The sequence below is a fragment of the Lichenostomus cassidix genome, chromosome 4A, assembly GCF_008360975.1.
Source record: "Lichenostomus cassidix isolate B80296 chromosome 4A, HeHo_3.0, whole genome shotgun sequence".
Taxonomy (NCBI): domain Eukaryota; kingdom Metazoa; phylum Chordata; class Aves; order Passeriformes; family Meliphagidae; genus Lichenostomus; species Lichenostomus cassidix.
This window is the reverse complement of record NC_139485.1, coordinates 18,582,950-18,602,105: the sequence shown is the minus strand read 5'-3', so window position 1 is coordinate 18,602,105 and position 19,156 is coordinate 18,582,950. Positions and strand designations below refer to the sequence as shown.

Genomic DNA, 19,156 nt, shown 5'->3' with positions numbered 1-19,156 from the left:
TGAGTGTCCCAGTGTGAGATCTGAGTGTCCAGGGTGGGGTCTGAGTGTCCAGGGTGGGATCTGAGTGTCCAGGGTGGGATCTGAGTGTCCCAGTGTGAGATCTGAGTGTCCAGGGTGGGGTCTGAGTGTCCAGGGTGGGGTCTGAGTGTCCAGGGTGGGGTCTGAGTGTCCCAGTGTGAGATCTGAGTGTCCAGGGTGGGATCTGCAAGGCACAGGGAATTTCCAACTCCAGGTTACTCGACATTCATTTTGAGTAAGAGTAGAGATGTTTGGATTTGGCCTTACAGTGGCAAACTCTCTCCAGAGGCATCAGCCTAATGACAACTTAATTTTACCAACACTGCTTGACTCAGTAAAAAACCTACAGATTGGGAATTGCTACATCAAAAAGTAAAGGCCATAACTATCACAATTACCCACATTAACTCCAGTTGTTTCATAAGAGAAGCAACTGTTGTTTAGAAGAGTGTCAGAGCCAGAGGGAAATAAAACAGCTCAACAACAGAAAGCCTAGTATTAAATGAGATGGAAAAAAAGAACTTGTCTTCTTTTCCTGTCAGTCCTGTGATAATAAAATGCAGGGCTGCAAGTGCAGAGGGTTTTCTGTTGGGTAGCAAACGAAGCCTCATCAGACTCAGGGCCAAGGCAGCAGGACTGAACTCCTCTTTGCCCCTAACAGCACAAAAGGAGGTTCATTTCCTTAGCATAGATATTCACAAGCCACTTGCAGATCAAGACTGTCTCCTTCTCAGCTGGAAATTCCAGATCTTCAGGGGTTCACCATGGAAATCACTGTGAGGCTCCCAGCCCAGCCCTGCCTGGCTGTGGTGACAGAGCTGCTGCATAAACACCTTTCACTGCTGCCAGGAAGATAAATCAGCAGTGCAATGGCCATTGGCTCATGGGGAAGGAATATTCTTTCCCTGCCGCTGCTGCTGGACATCATTTTGTGAAGAAAACATTTTGTTTAGTTGTAAGAATGACAAGTTATTTATAATAAATGCTTGCTCTTCTGGTACTGTTCCTGCAAACATCATCAAAGGAAGTCTAAGCTGCTAGTGCATCACTTCAAGAGTACAGGTGTTTTCTGGCATCTCACTGATTAGAAATGCAAATTTGGAAAACAATTAACCAATGTGGTAGAAATCAACAATTTGCATAAAGCTCTTGCATGTCTTTCCAACCTCAGCTGCAATGATTTCCCCAAGAAGCCCAAGGCAGTCTGGGCTGAGCCCTGCTGCCCATGGTGCAACTGCAAGTCTGTCTAGAACACACATTCAATCATTGTTTCACCCACCAGAGGCAGCTAAAGCATCAACTAAAGTCAAAGACAGGTGAGTGATGCTGGCTGCAGCTCCATGGCTCCCAACACAAACAGGATCCCTGCCCACCCATGGCACCAGGCAGGCACTGCCCACCTGGCAGAGGTGTGAGGAGAGAGCTGTGCTGCTCTGACCTCAGCAGAGCAGCCTGGAGCTGCCAGTGCTGCCCAAAGCTGCAAACCCACACCTCACACAGGGCTGCCAACACACCTCAGTCCTAAAGGTCCAGAAGTGAGAGGCGTTTGAAGAGAGGGAAGACTAGTGAACAAAACACCACCTGGCTCTGCCCCTGCTGGGCTATTGCACACTCCAGCTCCTGCATGGCTCAGCATGAAGCTTTGGCATTCAGCTCCACAGCAGCTCTGAGCCAAGGGCTCCAGTCCTGCCCACGACACCAAACCAACCCTCTGGGCAGCAGAGCTCTGCTGCTCTCCCCACTCTTCATGCTCCATGCCTTGCAACCTGTCCCCAGGCAGGCAGGCACCTCTTTGAGTCATTAAGTTTCACAGGCCTCCCAAATGTTCTGTTCATTTTTTAATGACACAGAAATTTCATATTGTAAATCAATGACCATCTTGTCCAGATTCTGAAAATTTTACTCAGATAAATTAATTCTCCCTCTGGCTGGCAGTCAAAGAAACTGCTTGAGTAAGAATTACTTACATGAGAAAGGATTTGCAATCTCAAGCCCATTAAACTCTTAGTTTATCAGGTGAAGGGAACAGACCTGCACTTCAAACTGTGTCTATTTCACATATAAGAATTTCTTATGTTTTTTGTTCTGTTTCAGATCACTCACTTATTTACTCTGAGCTTACTGTGCCTTCTGTCAGTGTCAATATGGCTCAGCTGGCAGCAGATGCTCTGCTAGCTCTGAGCACACTGGTGTGAAATAACGAGAACCCAATGAGAATTGATGTGAACTTTTCCCTGAAACCTGAGCTGAAATCTTCCTATTTATGAAGCTCTGCTTCTAATTTATGTACCAGCTCCACCAGATAGCCTCACTTGGAAAATACTGTTCCCCAGTTTAGTTGGAGGACACAAGCACTGGCAGGGCGAGGAACAAACCACTCTCTGCAGCTCCCTAAAGCCATTTTGTTAGGACATTAAGTTCTGGAGCTGTCATTCCAAGAAAAGTGCTCACAACTCTTTTGAGGTTTGCCCACTCACAGCTCAAATGCTCAATGTAATTTCCCACCAATAGCTGGGCTCAAGAGAAGCACTGCTATCTCGTAACAGGATTCTTTGACACCTGAAAATGCTCTGGGGATGAGGATGGAGGGCCTAAATTGATCCCTTATTTATGAGAATTCAAAGTAATGACAGTAAGGAAGGGGGAAGACTGCTTTGTAAAGCAGGCAGGATCTTGTGCTGTGATTCTGAAACGAGCTTTCTGATTTTCAGATACCTCCTGAGGCTTTAAATAAACAGAACTGCACTTCACCAATTATCATGCCCGTTTTGCTTAGCTCCCCAGTGGATTTCATTTTAGAAGAACTGTACTGCTCAATATTCAGAGCTGTTTGGGTAAAATTACAAAAATGAAAAACAATCTGATGGCACCTGTAGCATCAGCAGAATGTAAAATATGAAAGGCCTTATCAGTTCTACTCTTTAGACCATCCAATATGCTGGTAAAAGCTATTATATAGGCATTATATCCAAAGACTCCCTAATCCATTCTAAATTTTGGATTCCTTTTTTAATAATAGATTACCTAATGAAAGCAGCTCAGTATGGAAATGCAAGTTTCTTGATACAATTTTTATTCAACAACCTTTTTCCTTTCCCAGACCCTTATATTTTCCATCCAGGAACTCAGCAGGTCTAACTCCCAGAACTGCCTTATCTGCAGAAAAGTTAGTTTCTGAAACCAAGTGCATCATCTAAACATGACAACTTCTCCATTTCCTTTGTCCCTGAGCAGCTTCTGCTGCTTTGCCACACAAAGAGTTTATCCTGCTTTCCAGGATTCCTGCAGGGTCCCTGGTTTCAGCACTCAGGAGCTGAGCCAGGAGGATGGCATTCAGTGACTGAAGTACCAGAGTTTGCTTTGGAAACCTCCAGTTGTGCTGCAGCTCCCAAAAGCAACCATAAAACTCCAAATCGTGGGCATAATGACTCCTTTTTCTTCCCTACTGACTCCCCATGGGTTTTTCTCAGTACTCTTTTCAAAAGAAGCTTTTTAACTGACAATGTGAACTTCTATATTCCAGCTGGATTCTGGGGTTTTGCACCTCATCCCTTGCAATGGAAGTTCTGCATGGAGAAGATGCTATCAGTAGGCTTGCAAGGATGTAAACGGCCAGGAGGCAGTAAACATTCCTCTGGAGGCTGCCAAGTAGAACAGAACTGAATTCAGCTCCTCTTAGCACTGCTGTAACTGCAGGGCTACACGAAGATAAAAAGACACAAAGAAGTGTTTAATAAATTCACTCCCAATACCCCCACACGGCAGATCTGTTGATGATGACAGTCTGCATGGATGGATGGGCAGAAATTCTGGGAAACTGAGCTGCTCTTTACTTACTTTTAGCACAAGAACTGCTAAATTTTGTTTGTTGCAGCAGTGCTGCCACAGGCAGAGCTGGCAGTCCTGGGCAGGCAAACAGGAGCAGCCCAGGAACAGGCAGGAGCACTTCCACCTCCTCACCCAGCTTTTCCTGCAGACCATTCTCACTCCTCTTCCATCCTCTCATCACTACCATTTTCCCCACGAATCTTTAAGCAGGTTTAACACTTTGGGGGATTTCTCATCGGAGCAGCAGCAGCCTCCTGAAAAATATCCCATGAATAGAACATCAGCAGCACTGAGCAGTCAGACTGAGCATCTTTCTCATCTTCTTGGCTGACTGCAGGTGCCCATGGGAGAGGATAGGAGAGAGGAAATCTTACCTTCCTAGCCTCACTTCCCTAGCCTCAGGTGAGTGATAATTCCCAGGTACTTCTGAGCCAAACATAACGTCATTGTCCTTTGCAGCATTTTAATTTCAAGAATTTACCTAAATGACATTGGAACCCAGACAAATGATGGGATCCTTGGGATCCCATGGCAATGAGCTCCCAGCTGAACAATGAGCTGCATGGAGAACACTTTCTGTAAATTTAATAAATGTGATGAGCCCTTGCATTTCAGTCATCCTGGGTTGGTTCTGACTCTAGTTCTGAGTTTGTTTTGGCATGCCAGCCCACTGCTGCTGGCCTGGGGAGCCCTTGCAGGCTGTGTGAGAGCCCCAGCAGCCTGGTTTCCATGCCCACCCTCGATGGGCAGCAGGCTGGGAGCATCAGGCTGAGCCATCCTGCTGGCAGGTCCAGGCAGCAGCTCTGCTGAGTCACTGTGACAAGAGCTGCTCATTAGCTCAACCTGCAGCACGAGAGGGAGGGAAAACCCTTCTGGGCTTCCCAGAGGAGGCAGACAGCTTTTCAGAAGGAAAGGCAGGTGCAGGGAAGAAGCTGAGATTTCAGAGCAGTGTTTTCTTTTAATTAAGTCACATTCTGATGAAACAGAGTCGGTTTGGAACGTGATCTTGTTTTGAACTTGAAGACACATATCAGGAAAAATAATCAACACTTCAAAAATCCACATAAACACTAACATCCATATTTTCCTAGTGAATTGAGCCCAGCTGTACAAGCAGCAGCAGACATGCCTGCTGTGCATGGACCTCACACCCACAGGCACCTACACTGCTGGTCACAAGGTGCAGCACCTACACCCACGTTAGGAGAGAAGAGCAGCACATTTCTCCTTGCTCTGCTGAATCACAGCAAGGTAACCTGTCATTTGGGGATCTGAGCACACAAACCCAAGGATCACACCCAGAGCCTGGCAATGCTCTTCTTCTCCTCGCACCTTGCAGCTCACGCCGTCTGCTGCACTCCTTATCTGCTCACCCCTTCTGCTTGCCAAACGTGCTTTGCAATGTGACAGTGATGGGTTGTGAGTAGTCTGGAAGTCTTGGAATTCAGTATTCCTTGATTGCTGGTCCAGGGCCAAAGCACGTTGTTCAGAGTGATCGCTGTGATCCAAGGTGTGAAGCCATCAGACTTCAGGCCAACTCCAAATTCTGCCAAGGCTTTCTTTTTTTGTCATCATGGCAGTTTTTTGTCACTGTGACCCCAGTGAGCAGTGCATTGCTGAAAACCTGAGTGTTAAGAGCTACATTGCCATTTCAGACTCATTTCTGAACTTGCTGTGTCCCAAACTTCTGCTCTGAGCAACATCTGAAGTCTGAGCTTATAAAAACTTTCTGCCTCTTCACCCAAGGACTTTGACATGGATTAGCAAATGACCAACAAAAAGAGAGGATGCACTTATAGCCTTTTATCTGCTTTGCATGTATTTTATTTATCTCACAGGGCATTTAAACTCTTCTTGCACAAACATCAACTTCACTGTTGGTTTTCCACAACACCTCTGTCAGGAAAGCCTTGCCCAGGTGTGACTGCAGGTCTGTCAGGCTCTGTGCAGTGCTCAGCCTGAAGCATCACTCTGCCATGCTTGGGCTCCTTTGTGGAGCCTCATCGAGGAGGCTGAGTGCCCTGAGCAGTGAGGGATGATGCAAGCAGCAGCTCTGTGCATTTCAGATGCCTGGGGGATCACTTGTAGAGAAAAGCAGCTAAGAGATTCCAGACCTTCAGCTTGCTGAATCTCCCAGTAATTCTCCCACAGGAGGATCATGCCATGGGCATTTCTGTGCTGGAGACAGCAGGCAGTGTCCCCAGGAATCTGCAGTCACACTGCTCCCCACCAGCCAGCCTTCCCCTCCGTGCTGCAACACTGCTGCAGGGCTGAACCCAAAGTGCATGGTTTGCAGCCCTGAGCTCAGCTGCAGGCACCATGCAGAGCAGTGACCACGGCTGAAGGGTCAGAGAACATTTATCAGTCCAGGCTGCTCCTGCAGAGCCTGGGAATGTCCTCAGGGCTCATTCCTGTCCCACACTGACCCCACAGCTGCCCTGCCCCACTCCCAGCTGCACTGTGGGCAGCAGGAGCACCCAGGGCTGGCAGCACACTGCAGGTCACACCAGGGCCAGGGCATCCCTCCTCCCTGTGAGGATGCTGAACACTTATCCAGCTCAGAGCAAGGCGTTGTGATGGAGAGAAAATCATGTATCAGTGCCTGAGAGGCTGTCATTGAAGAGAATCAACTGTATTAAGGTACAGCCTGCACTTGAGCAGTCATGGTAAAAAATGATTTATACTGACATGCAAATTTAACCAGATGAAGCTTTTGATTATTTCCCACATCTCTTGGTTTGTGCTATTTCCCTGAGGTGGAAAAATGCTCTTTGCCAGTAATTCATTAGAAATGCCCCAGCCATTCCCATTAGCTACAGCAGGTCTCCCCTGCACTGTTCAGTATTCAAATATGCACAAACTTCTCTCCAACTCACCAAAACCAATTTTTGAATCACTCTCAGAATTTAATCACATTTCAGTTCTCTTGGCTGTAATCAACGTGCATGCTTCACACAATATTTATTTTCAGTGCAGGTACCAAACTTGTATGTGACAGTTTATTTTACATACAGAGGACAATGCTAGCTGAATGTCCTCTTGGGGTAAATTAAATATACAGCTATGCTCAGGGTATTACACCAAAGTGCTCCTTAAATCCATGCTAACTCTGCACCAAGTGACATCAGACAAGAAACGGCAAAATTAAATCAAAAATATTGGACATCCTAGAATAGTTAACAAAGCCAGCATAAACACCTCTTCCTGACAGCCATCCTACAAAAGGCTGAGTGCCCTGGGTTTCCAACAGGAGAGCTGAGAGGCTGTGTGAGGGATGGACAGACCTGACCCTATCACACCAGGTCAGGGCCAAGGACACTCTGAGGGAAAGGCTCTCTCCAGCCTGGCAGAACTGTCAGATTCCTTAAGACTCCTTGCCTGTGCCACTGTTGAATTAAATGCTTCAGTAAAACACCAGAGCCCAGGACAAAACAAGATGCAAAACGAACCCTCTTTCCTAGCTGAGCTGCATCGTTCCTGGGACTGTCCAGCACTGTGCCATGAGAAGCACATACTGAATTTCACTGCTTCTCACAATGTATCCAGGATACACAAGAACAAAATCACCTAAATGTTCTATAGGAAAAGTATGCATTTCACCGACAATCATTACATGATTTGAAGAACTCTAATGTGATGGTTCGTGGAAAACACATGGCTAGAGGTTCACAGGCTGCTTTTTAAACTTGTTTCAGGGTTGTTTCAGCCTGTGCAGAATGCAAGCAGAACACCCAACTCCCTTCACCTCCACACGCCTTCCCTTAAGGAACTTCACTCAGCTGCTGCTCTGAATTGCTGAGAGCTCCTCTGCCACATCACCATCACTTTAATGAGAAAGCAATAGCTCCAGGACTGCATGTCTGACAAACAGATCCTTTAAATGGTTTTCACTCTCTTGTTCAAGGCAACAAAACAACACATGGAGTTCATAAGGTATGAAACCTGAAAAACCCAAGTGTGGTGGTCATCTGAAGGATATGGCCATTCATAAAAAGAAAAATAAGGTAAGATAAAAGAAAAGCCACCCTAAAATACAAAATGATTCATGGTGTGGTTACGTAAGACAGCAGTGCCATAGCACTGTCTAAGTCATCTTGCAGCAGCATGACGCTGGTGTAAGAGCGATGAATCAAACCTGTGTTTCCATTTGCAGAGCATGCTCGAGCACCGAGAGCTCTGCCTTCAAATAGCTCCTGACAAGGTCCCTCCAAATAGAATTTTGAGGGTGGGTTCAGCTTGGGAGGTGCAGTCACACAACACCCATGGACTTCAGGAGAAAACTGGCTGCAGAAAAGGAGCCATTTCAGAGGTGATGTTCTGTGATATGGAGATGTGATATGGTCGCTTTCCTTCCCTGCAGGCCAGGACTTCAATGTGCTTCTATAACACATGTAGACAATCACATGTTTGGTTTAATAGTTTACCTTTCTCTTGCTTAGCTGAATTGCTGCCTTGTCCCTGAGGAGCTTTTATTGTTACATTGAAGATCTTAGTTTTGCTCTAACTGACAGATGCCACAAACTATCTATAAACTCTGGCAGCCAAGACCAGATATCTGTTGTCTGCAGATTTATTATACATCACTGATCCCCCCGTGGAGAAAATTCACCTCGTTCTTGGTTACAGTCACTGGGCTGGAAGCAAACCTCCCTGCAGGCTACCTCTGAGGTCACATACCTGGATCCCCCTCTGCACAGACACAAGAATCACAAGAGAACCAAAACCAAGTGATCATGATATAGCCCACACTATTCTCTCTCCATATTTAATTGCATCATCAATGCTAATTTCATTTGTCTCTGGAAATGCTGCAGCTATCTGCTGTAGTTATCTCCAGTTTAAGTGCCTTTCTGTTTTCCCCTGTTCTCTTGCTTCTGGAACTTGACAGTGTTTTGTGGGCTTTTGCACTTGATCAATCCCATGTTGCCATCTGTCTGCTCCTGACAAATCCCATTCAGGAACACATCCCTGTAAGGGCTTTGAAACCCTCAGCTTTGGAGATGGATGTCACTTAGCTGAGCTGATCTGTTCCCCAGACTCCCTGGTGGCATTCCTCAAACAGGTGAGTGTTCAGCTGGTAGAAATCAGCTGAGCTCTCCTGGGACTCATTTATATCAACCAAGAATACAGCCCGAAATACAGAGTTCATTTCCCATGCATCAGACTGTCAGACTGCCTCCCTTGCTGAAAGGACCATTAGCAGCAAAAGAAATGCAAGAGACACTTAAAAAATGTGCTGGAACTGGATTTCTGGCAACCTTTTTGCACAGCAGGTGAAGCAGCCCTTGTCCATCCCCTGGGCTCACCAACACGAGCTGGTTTTGCCCTCCAAGAGTTCCTTGTGATTACTGCAAAGAACAAAACAACCAACAAGAAGGCAGCAGGGGGTAAACACAAGATTATTGAGAACTTGGGTAACAACTTTCTTTAGAAAAGCAGATCAAATTTAAATGGACTCCTGTCTTTGTGAAGAGTATTTAGGAGTACGAATTTGGGAAACCACACAACAAAAATCTGTTTAAGGTCTTGCCAAGCATATCAAGTTCAAGAAGAATAAAAACATAAATGTAAGAAAATGCAGTTGTCTAATAAAGAAACAAATATGACTGCTGTTACTAAGGGGGAGACAGAGAGATGTCACCAGGTAATTTGGCAATGACATAAAGGATGAAATTCAAAGATACTAAGGGATTCAAGGAAGACACTATCCATGGGAACACAACCGTATGAAGAACTACCCTTAATCAATGCCAGGAACAAAAATTACAGCCAAAGTGAATCTCAGAGCTCTGCCTAAGATGCCCAAGATGCCCATCGAGCTAGAAGTTGCACTTCTCTAAACCAGGGTTATTTTTTGGCCCTTCTCCCCACTCCAAGGGATACTGGAAATGATGTTCACCCTCTCAGTGCTCCCTGTGACTGCAGGGCTGTGTCTCACAACGAGAAGTCACTGCTCCATTGCAGGGCAAATCCTCACCCCATCTCCCTCACCTCTGCAAAACCAGATGTGGTTTCTGCAGATCTGAGCCCTGAGAGCACCGAGCTGCTCGCTGAGATGTCACTGCAGCATTGCCAGCTCTGATCTGGGCTTGCTCTGCTAGATACAAGAGCAAAAATATGCAAAGCTGCCCCTTTTCCCAGCTGTCAGGGTTGCAAAATAAATGAGAGATTTGAATAAGTTTGCTTAATTTTTACCAGTATTAAGGGAATCATTCATAGAATTAAATCATTTGTAGTAGATAATAAAATACGTTTTCCTCTATTTTCATCCTTGGGAACAATCTATCAAGACTGTGTAATTAAAATTCCTGAACATAGTTCAACTGAATGTTTTTAATTGAAAAATGGCCTATTTAAATTTTTTTTAAAATAAAAACATTGTTTGCTTGTGGGAAATGTCACCGAAAATTATTAACTGACATTCTTCATCAAAACTACTAATTTCTTTACTCACTCACCTACTTGAAGCCATAAAATTTCTATCTGAAAATCCTGCCTAAAAAAACATATTACTTTCTCCAATCCCTTTTAGTAACAGTAATACAGACTACATAGGAAGACACAAACCATGTGATGCACAGAGTTTTCCCTTCCCCTCACTCCCCCATTCTAATTAGCCCAATCAGCCCACAGTGACCATGAGAGAAGAGGATCCTTTCTGTTTGGGGTTTTGGTTGTGGGTTTTTGTACATTTCACACTTCAGGGTTATTCAAAGGCACCACAGTTTGATTCCAGACATCCATATGTGTTCCTAAGGAAGAGAGATTGATAAAGCAGAACCAGACTATCCCAAATACACCAACTTTGCCCTCAAACCTCACATTTATAGGTCACAAGCAGATCCACTGCAACAGCAAATTATTAATCTACCAAGTTCTTACCACAGTTTCACTGAGAACAAAATGAAAATGTTTACTCACTGATGTATATAGATATCCCTCACTGTTCATTGCCAGATAGAGTTTGGTTTGAACTCCCTGAATCGCCACCACTCGTAAACCCACCGGGATGAGGTTAAACAGAGCTAGGAGAGAAAGGAGATGGAGAGCAAAATTAATCCTTCAGAGCATGCAGATTAGACAGAAAATTAAACCATAATTAGCAGAACCAAATAAAAAATGTCTATTCGTGCATATATTAATTTCTGTGGGTGCTACAGAGAAATGCTTCTACCATCATGTTGTTTTGCAGCAATTTCCACCAACAGCTCAGAGATGATCTGAGGGTATCAGTGCCTCTCCTTGTTCTGAACAGTGAATTGCTGGCAGCAAAAAGAACTTACCTGGCTCTGCCAAGTACAATTGAACACTTCATTTGCATTTTGTTAGGGATTTTTTTTCTGACAGTAAGTGCACAAAGGAAAAAAAAAGGAATCCAGAAGCAAACAAACAAAAAAATCTTCAAGACAATCCAAACTTTTTCAAAGTCAGTAAACATTTTGACCAAAAGGAAGGAAGAAGATGAAATTCATAAAAGTTAAAAACCATCATTAGCATCTGAAAATGTTTCCTCTCAAAACTCATTGGGGTTTAATTTTTCCTCTTTTTTAGAGGAGAATGGCTTTGAAAAAAGAGATTGAAATAACTTCAAAATGAAATGAAATGGCAGCATATTCTTTAGATCAACCCCTGAATCTGTGCTTTCAAAATTGAGCTGCTTTGAATGTTCTGCTTGCGTTCTGGTTGTACACATGCTAATAGTGGCAGCATTTATGAGCACAGAAACATCTCCTCAAAAAATGAAGATTCCGGTTTGCAAAGTAGCAAATTAAAAAGAAAAAAAAAGAATAAAAAGAAAAAAGCAAAGCTCTGCCATAGCTTGGATCCATGGCTCTGTTAAAATTGAACACAAGAAATAATGAGTTGAATACAGTACTCTGTGTTCAATATGCAGGATTAAAAATAAAGGGGAGTTAAGAAAATTATCATAACCCAAAGCATGTCCTTCCACTCTGTAGTATAAATTCAGAGATAGGATAAAGTAATGCTAAACTACCTCTCATTTCCAATGATTTATTGCTTGGCTGGAAAACTGGTCTGCTTCAGGCTGAAGTTTGATATTTATGGTCACTGTCTAAAGCCAATTTAAAACTGAATTATGAATTTGAAATATTTTTATTCTTTTCAAAATTATAAGATAAGAATTATGACCCCTTATAAATTCCTTTTTCAGCCTGGAAACCCCCAAATGGTCATATTTTAGTTAAAAAAAATATTACAGCTTGACAGCATTTAACACAGACCCTGAATTCTGGGTCTGGGGCTGTCAGGAGCACATCGAGTGCCTGAGGTCAGAGCACCTTTAAGCACTGCATTTCCTACAGTGGTTGAACATAGCAGAAAAGGTGGAAACACCCAGAACTAACCAATAATGAAATCAGTGGTTTTCTTTCCCTTTCATCCCACAAGTGTGCATGCAGACACAAACACACATGCACACCCTCATCACACTCATCTCCAGCACAAAACCAGCAGAAATCACTTTCTCCTCACTAAAACAAAATCCTCGAGTTCTGTGCAGCTTCTGGCAAAAGAAACTTAGATTTTCAGTAAGGGAAATGGATTTTTCATTCATTCCATCAAATGCTTGAGTTTATTTGGGGGAGAAGACATTCCCTGTGTGTCTCAGTAAATACTCCCTTGCCAGGGGTCCTTTGCAGCTCAACCCCAAACCAGCATCTGCTCTCTGTGTCGCTGGACAGGACAACGTAAAGCACAGCATCCAGGCAGAGCCTGCAGCTCTCCTTGGAAAGGACATTTCTTAAAGCCCTTTTACAGGTGTTTAGGTATTTCAGCACGAGGGGCTGAGTAGGAGTTCCACTGCATATAGTGCCACAGACCTGCCAGTGACCAGCTGAGGATACGGCAGCACCTGGGACAGCTGGAGCTGCCACGAGCCATGGGGACAGGACAGCACAGCTGGGACAGGGCTGGCATGAGGAACAGGGACAGCACAGCTGGGACAGGGCTGGCATGAGCCATGGGGACAGGACAGCACAGCTGGGACAGAGCTGGCATGAGGAACAGGGACAGCACAGCTGGGACAGGGCTGTCACGAGGCACAGGGATGGGACAGCTGGCAGGACCCACAGCAGAGCCATCTCTGCAAGCCCCCAGAGGGACAGCAGGATGGAGGTGTCACCACATTGCCAGGGGATGACCCTCATGTGGACAGATAGGACAGAAAGGGTGGCAAAAAAGCTGCAGCAAAAGAAATAGTTTGCTACTGTGATCAGTTGCTGTTGGCATAAGATAATCCAAAGTAATTTGCATCCTACTCTTCCCCTGTCCTGTTTGCATTGTTTAAAATGAGGATATAACATCCATCCTAATGAGCAACCAAGCAATGCCTAAGGGAGAGATGATCTCTGCCATGGTCCTTGTGCAATATGAGCTGACAGGGAAATAAAGCTGCACAGTAAGATACTGCAGGCCACAGCTGGATTCATGAACATAAACATTCCTGTGAAGTCTGTCACTCTTGGCTTGGCCACCTGGACCTTTGTGCACTTTCTGCAGGATGTTGTTTCCTACATTTCCTTATTTTACCAGTCTTGAAATCGTTTTGTCTTGCCAAAACTGGGGAATAAATTTATACCCTTGCCCTATTCCACATACTTAATGAGAAAAAGTCTGTCTCTCAGCCAGGAGATCCTTTCCAAGAAGCACTTCCTCAAATCACATGGACTCTTGGCTAATTTCTGGCATATTTCCATTATATTTAAGTAGTCAATATTTTGGAAAGCTGGTCTCCAAAAACAAGGAGTTCTTATGGTTTGCTTAATGGTCTGTCAGGTTATGGCCAATTTAAGGGCACAGTGAAAACAAAGATATCTTTAGACTCTTTACTGAAACATTGTTTCAGCTAACTTGTATAGCTGTGTGAAAACCTTAAGTATTTTACACACACCAAATCGATGCTCTAGTCATATTTTCCTGTTTTCTATTAATCCTGAAAGTTGTAAAAAAAACCCCAATCTAAAACAACAACCAAAACTACCCAGAGCTTTTTCACAGAAAACCTGAGGGAAAACCTGAGGGAAATCTGTTTGAAAGCGGATTGTGTAATTAAGTTTAGAAGGGACCAAAAATAGTAATAATAATAATAATAATAAGGAAATGTGAACTTCAAAACGCTGATGAACTCCCAGTTTGTGAAACACCACGGCTCTGTTTGAATGAGCCCCTGTTTGAGAGTGGAGATAGTGTTATTCTATTTCAGGCTCTGAGTAGGCGAGCAAATTTTCCCTGCTGAAAAAAAATCTAATAAAATCCAAAGGACAGCAATGAACTTCTCTAGATTACCATGGAGATAACATTTGCTTTGTTTGTCACATGTGTCATCATTACCTCCTCTAGTTCATTATTTCTATAAGTGATTTTTATCTCTCAGTATTTCTCTCAGACCCAGTAAGTCTGAAGGACTCTGCACTGCCAGCCCAGCATCAGAGCCACTTCCCCTCACTCAGGACAACAGTTCTGAGGGGAGCTGCATGGGAAGGACGAGACAGCACAATTCACAAACACACCATTTATGCTCGAGTCACTTACTATAACTACTGTCTTCCTCTTTTGTTCCATCAATCGTTCCATCTGCTTGCAACTGCAAGTGGTATCCTTGCCTGCTGTATAGCTTTGTTACTATACCTTTAAGCTGAGGCTCTGCAAAAAAACAACAGTGAGATTAATGTGGGAAATCCTGACGTGCTGTTCCAAACGAGCAGGACGTTCAAAACAAATCTTCAGGTTTCTTCTCAAGGCTGAGATAAGAAAAAGACCCAAAACAAAAGCAGGGCTACCAGCTTTGCAACACTTTTCATTGAGGCTGAGATCAAATTTATGTCTATGAAATCAATTGCCAAAATGATTAAATGCCACTTTCGATTACAGCAAAATCCACGTCCAGTGAATACAGATTCCAACAGAGCTGCTTGGCCTCAGGAGCCCAGCCCTATCTCATTTAAGATTAAAAATGAGCTGGCAAAGAGTGCATTCTGTCTTTTAAAAAGGTGTGAGTTCTTCGATGGAGAGGAAAAAGAAGACTATTACAACAGCATTAATAAGAGCCACAGTGACAGTTGAGAGCCTAAATATATAGCAGCAAACGTTTAGCACAGGAACTGCTGCAGCTCTAATAAACAAACCCCCATTCCTCACTGCTCCAAAGAGTACAGAGCATCCAAAGTGATAAACTACTCAGTGAACATATGGAAAATGGAGAGGGAAACCCTGAAACCCAGCAATGTGTGGAACTGCAAAATAAATATTACCATAAGGGCTGAGGTAATTACCTCATCAGCTAGAAGAAGAAAGATCAAAACAACGTATAGTTTGGATAGATTTCCTTTTTTCAGAACCATCCTCAGATTCACAGCTAGAAAGCGAGATATCTCACACGGTTTCATATCTAGACCAAAAGTACAGAGCAGCAGGATATGCTGTCAAGTGTGTCATTTAAGATATCTAGGAATAACATCAGGAGTAATTGCAGAAAAGGTCTATGTCCACTGAATGCCAATGACATCTGCATTGTAGTCATTTCCCACAACTACGTTTGTCAGGAGCTGATGCATCCCTGCAGCTCCCTGCTCAACATCTTACTCTATTCCCAGATAAACACACTGTGAAGATGTGGAGTCATTTCCAGCACTCTGTGTCTGGGTAAGACTCCTTGTGTTTGTAACCAAAGGCATTAGGGAGCTCTGCTACTGAACTTCACTTCAGCAGGTAAAAGCTTCCAGCAGTTTGCGTGAATTAGATCTTGTTAGCAACTCTGATAAGAGTGCTGATGGATACACAACTCTTATCTACCGACTTTTCTAACAAGGAATTATTCCAACCCTCACTTTGGCTTTTTAGCCACAATCCATCCCCAAGCTGTTTGCAAACTGCGAGCAAGGCAGCTCTTTGGTGGCTGCTGAGCAAGGCAGACAGGTGGAGTGGCAAAAACATCAGTGCTCCAGCACAGCAAAGGCACAGCAACAACAAACCAGAGGGTTTTGCTCCTCCCACAGACAAAACAATCCACTCAGATCAGGGACTGAGCCTTCACACCCGATCTTTGGCACCTGTGACCCAGAGAACATGATGGCCACAGGGCAGCTGCAGGTAAGAGATTCCTAGAAAGGAACAGGGTGCCAAAGCAAAACTCTGGAAGGTGCCAGCGAAAGCAGAAAGCCTCGTCTGCAATCGGCAGATAAAGCCTGACACGGGCATTCTGTGAAACAGGACAGCAAAACCAGATCTCTACACCACGAAGTTATTCAATATACAACTGAAGGAGATGCGTGTGTGGGAACTTCTCCACTAGCATCTCCCCCGCAAATACATGCCATGTGTTTGTGCATGTGTAGCAGGGAGACAGCCAGGGAACGGAGCCCCAGTGAGGCACACAGCAGTGGTGTGTGCTACCAAAGAAACCAGGTGCACAGGGCAGGGGAAGGGACTGGTATGGGGTACCTGTGTCAGTCAGGCCATACAAGCCAGAACCAGCAATACCCACACGGCCATTTCCCAAGCCCTGAGACACCATTCCCCCTTTCCCCACACCAGATCCACATCCCAGTTTCCATCAAGTCACACAAACCAACCCCCCCAAAGATATAACCCTTGCCAACCTGGTCGCCTTCTTCGCCTTTTCTTGGAGCCAAAGAGTTTGACCCTGGAAAACACATTCAACTTGTTCTTGTCGCAGCTTCCCTTGCTCTTGCTGGGGCTGTTGACACACTTACAGGCATTGGACTTCTCCCGCTCCCTGGCTTGTCTCTTCTGGCGGATCAGGGAGCTGGCGATGGCTGCAGCCATAGCCGCCACGGCCCCGGCGCCACGGGCGGGTCAGGCACGCGGGGGTCGCTGGCCGGCCGCAGGAGCCACAGCCAGCATGCTGCTCGGCCAGGCCCCGAGCTGGGGACGCTGCCGGGCAGCTTGGCCAACGCCACCCACCGCCGACGGGCTCGGAGCCCGGGACACGGCGCGGGATGCTCGCAGCGGAGCCCCGCGTCGGGACGCAACAGTTTAGCTCGAACGGCTTTGTCCTCCGAGATCTTCCCCTTTCCACTTTCTGGTGCTTTTTTATTCCTCCCAACTTGTAGCAGGGGAAAGTTTGCAGGCGGAGGTGAGCGTTCCTACGGAGATCACGCAGATCGCTTGCGAGACATCCCTCCGAGCTTCTCCAGACGCGCGATTCGCCCGCAGACACGGCACATCCACTTGGTGCAAGATCATCGCATCTCTCCTAGCCCCAGTTTCTCCAGGTAACTTTTCTCCCCACCCGTCCCCTCCCCATTCGAATCCCAGCAAACACCTGTTAGACTCCAGCCGGGGCTGTCCAGTTGCAGGGCTTTTCTGGATCCTTTTCCCTCTTCTGCCTTAGGAAGAGCCCCGAAGCAGGCGGTGGTGGAGACGGCGGGATGAGGTGCGGATTGCCGGCCCTCGGCTGCCGAACGCCTCGGGAAGCCTCTTCCCTGCGCCGCTCTGCGCTCGGCGCAGCCTCTCCTGCTCGGGCACGTTCGGCTTTGCAGAGCAGCACTTGCGGGCAGACGGTAAACAGGCAGCTGCCCTGAGAGCTGCCCGGCAGCCCGAGCCGGCACTGCAGCAGCAGCAGCAGCAGCAGCAGCAGCAGGAGCCTCCGGCAGCGATGCAGGCACCGCGCACTCCCCACGAGCCGTGCGCTGGGTACAGAAATGAGGCGACGCAGCAAACCCCTTATCACCACCCTCCCCTCCTCCTCCTCCTCCTCTGCCTCCTCCTCCCGCTCCTCTCCAGGCGCGGCGGCGAGCGGAGCTCTGCCCGGGGCTGCGGAGCTGCGGAGGGGCTGGGGCGGGCAGCGGGAGCGACCCGGGCCGGGGGGACGGGCTGGGGCTGCCCAGGACAAGGCTGGCCAGGGCCGGGGTGTCCAGCCGGCCAGAGCAGCCTCCCGGCAGGAGCAGCCACCTAAACAGACGTGACTGCGGTGAGCAAACAGCCCCGTGGCACCGGCGCGGCACGGAGCGGCACGGCACGGAGCGGCACACCTGGCTGGCAGCAGCACGGGCTGGGGCAGGCGGGGAGCTCTAGCCACAGCTCTGCCTTGCCTTCCTCTCACCCTTACAGGATGTCCCCTCTCTGCCTCATTGATTTATTGCAGCTTCTTTGCCTCCCTTGCTGTTCTTTTCCACCACCTGCTCTCAGCTCCCGTTTTGTGGCAGCCTAGGAAATCCCCAGAAAGAGCGATTTCCTTGTGATGGCCATGTTCTCCGTTTCCCCTTTGTCCCCCGCGGCGTCCCCAGGCCAGGCTCCCATGGCACTGGGTGCATCCACGGCCGGCTCCGGTGGCACCAAGGCACGGAGCCGCAGCAGTGTGTGTGTGCCCTGCGGGGACACCGAGCCCCGCACACAGCCTGGGGACACCGAGCCCCACACACAGCCTGGGGACACCGAGCCCCGCACACAGCCTGGGGACACCGAGCCCCGCACACAGCCTGGCACTGCTGTGCCCTGCGGGGACACCGAGCCCCGCACACAGCCTGGCACTGCTGTGCCCTGCGGGGACACCGAGCCCCGCACACAGCCTGGGGACACCGAGCCCCGCACACAGCCTGGGGACACCGAGCCCCGCACACAGCCTGGGGACACCGAGCCCCGCACACAGCCTGGGGACACCGAGCCCCGCACACAGCCGTGCCCCAGGACATGGGAAGCAGGAGGGCCTGGAGATCCCTTTACAACCCACTCCCTGCTCTTTAGCGAGCTTTCAACAGCTGGAGCCTAAATCAAAGCCAATGCAGGCTGGAAATAAAACAGAGATCTGCAGCCCCGAAGGCAAACAACTATTGAAAGGATTTATCCCGAGGCAGAGGGATCCGCAGCCGTCGCAGGCACTGAGGCAGGGCGGGATGGATGTCCGTGTCCCTGGGAGCTGTTTCCCTGCAGCAGCTGAGCCCTTGGGGACTGCAGTGGCAACAGGCGTCTGTCACCCTCGCCTGGCAGCTGCATGCCGTGAGCCCTGGGCAGCTCGCCCGAGGCCATGAAACGCCCTGATGGCGATGGGTGTGGGACAGAACCCGCTTCTGCTGTGCTCCCAGACCCGGACAGGCTTCCCAGGATATTTGCCCCTTCTTGCTCTCCTCCACGTGCCCTCAGCAAAACCAGGTCCTGTCCTCCCTGGCTGGGGACACACACTGACCATCCCGGGCAGGGGCAGCAGAACCCACACTGCCCAACATCTCCACACAGCTCAGTTCAAACAAGTTTGCTGCACCTCTGCAAATACTACAGTCCTTCCCTCAACCAGAAACAGCTCGCAACAGCTCCCCATCTCTTTCCTCCAGCC

General features: G+C 47.3%; 1 protein-coding gene across 6 annotated transcripts in view; it reads right to left on the bottom strand.

Annotated features, from left to right (window-relative positions):
* The window catches only part of FGF13 (fibroblast growth factor 13), a 206,884-nt gene that overhangs the window by 30,512 nt on the left and 157,216 nt on the right, over positions 1–19,156 (bottom strand). For 5 of the 6 annotated variants that reach the window (XM_085060763.1, XM_085060768.1, XM_085060767.1 and 2 more), the window contains 2 exons: positions 14,398–14,508; positions 10,768–10,871 (listed from right to left, as the gene is read on the bottom strand). In XM_085060763.1, the coding sequence (XP_084916889.1) occupies positions 10,768–10,871; positions 14,398–14,508 (215 nt within the window). Of the gene's footprint in view, positions 1–10,767; positions 10,872–14,397; positions 14,509–16,463; positions 17,121–19,156 lie in introns of those variants that run through there. The other variant, XM_085060765.1, reaches the window with a different exon arrangement.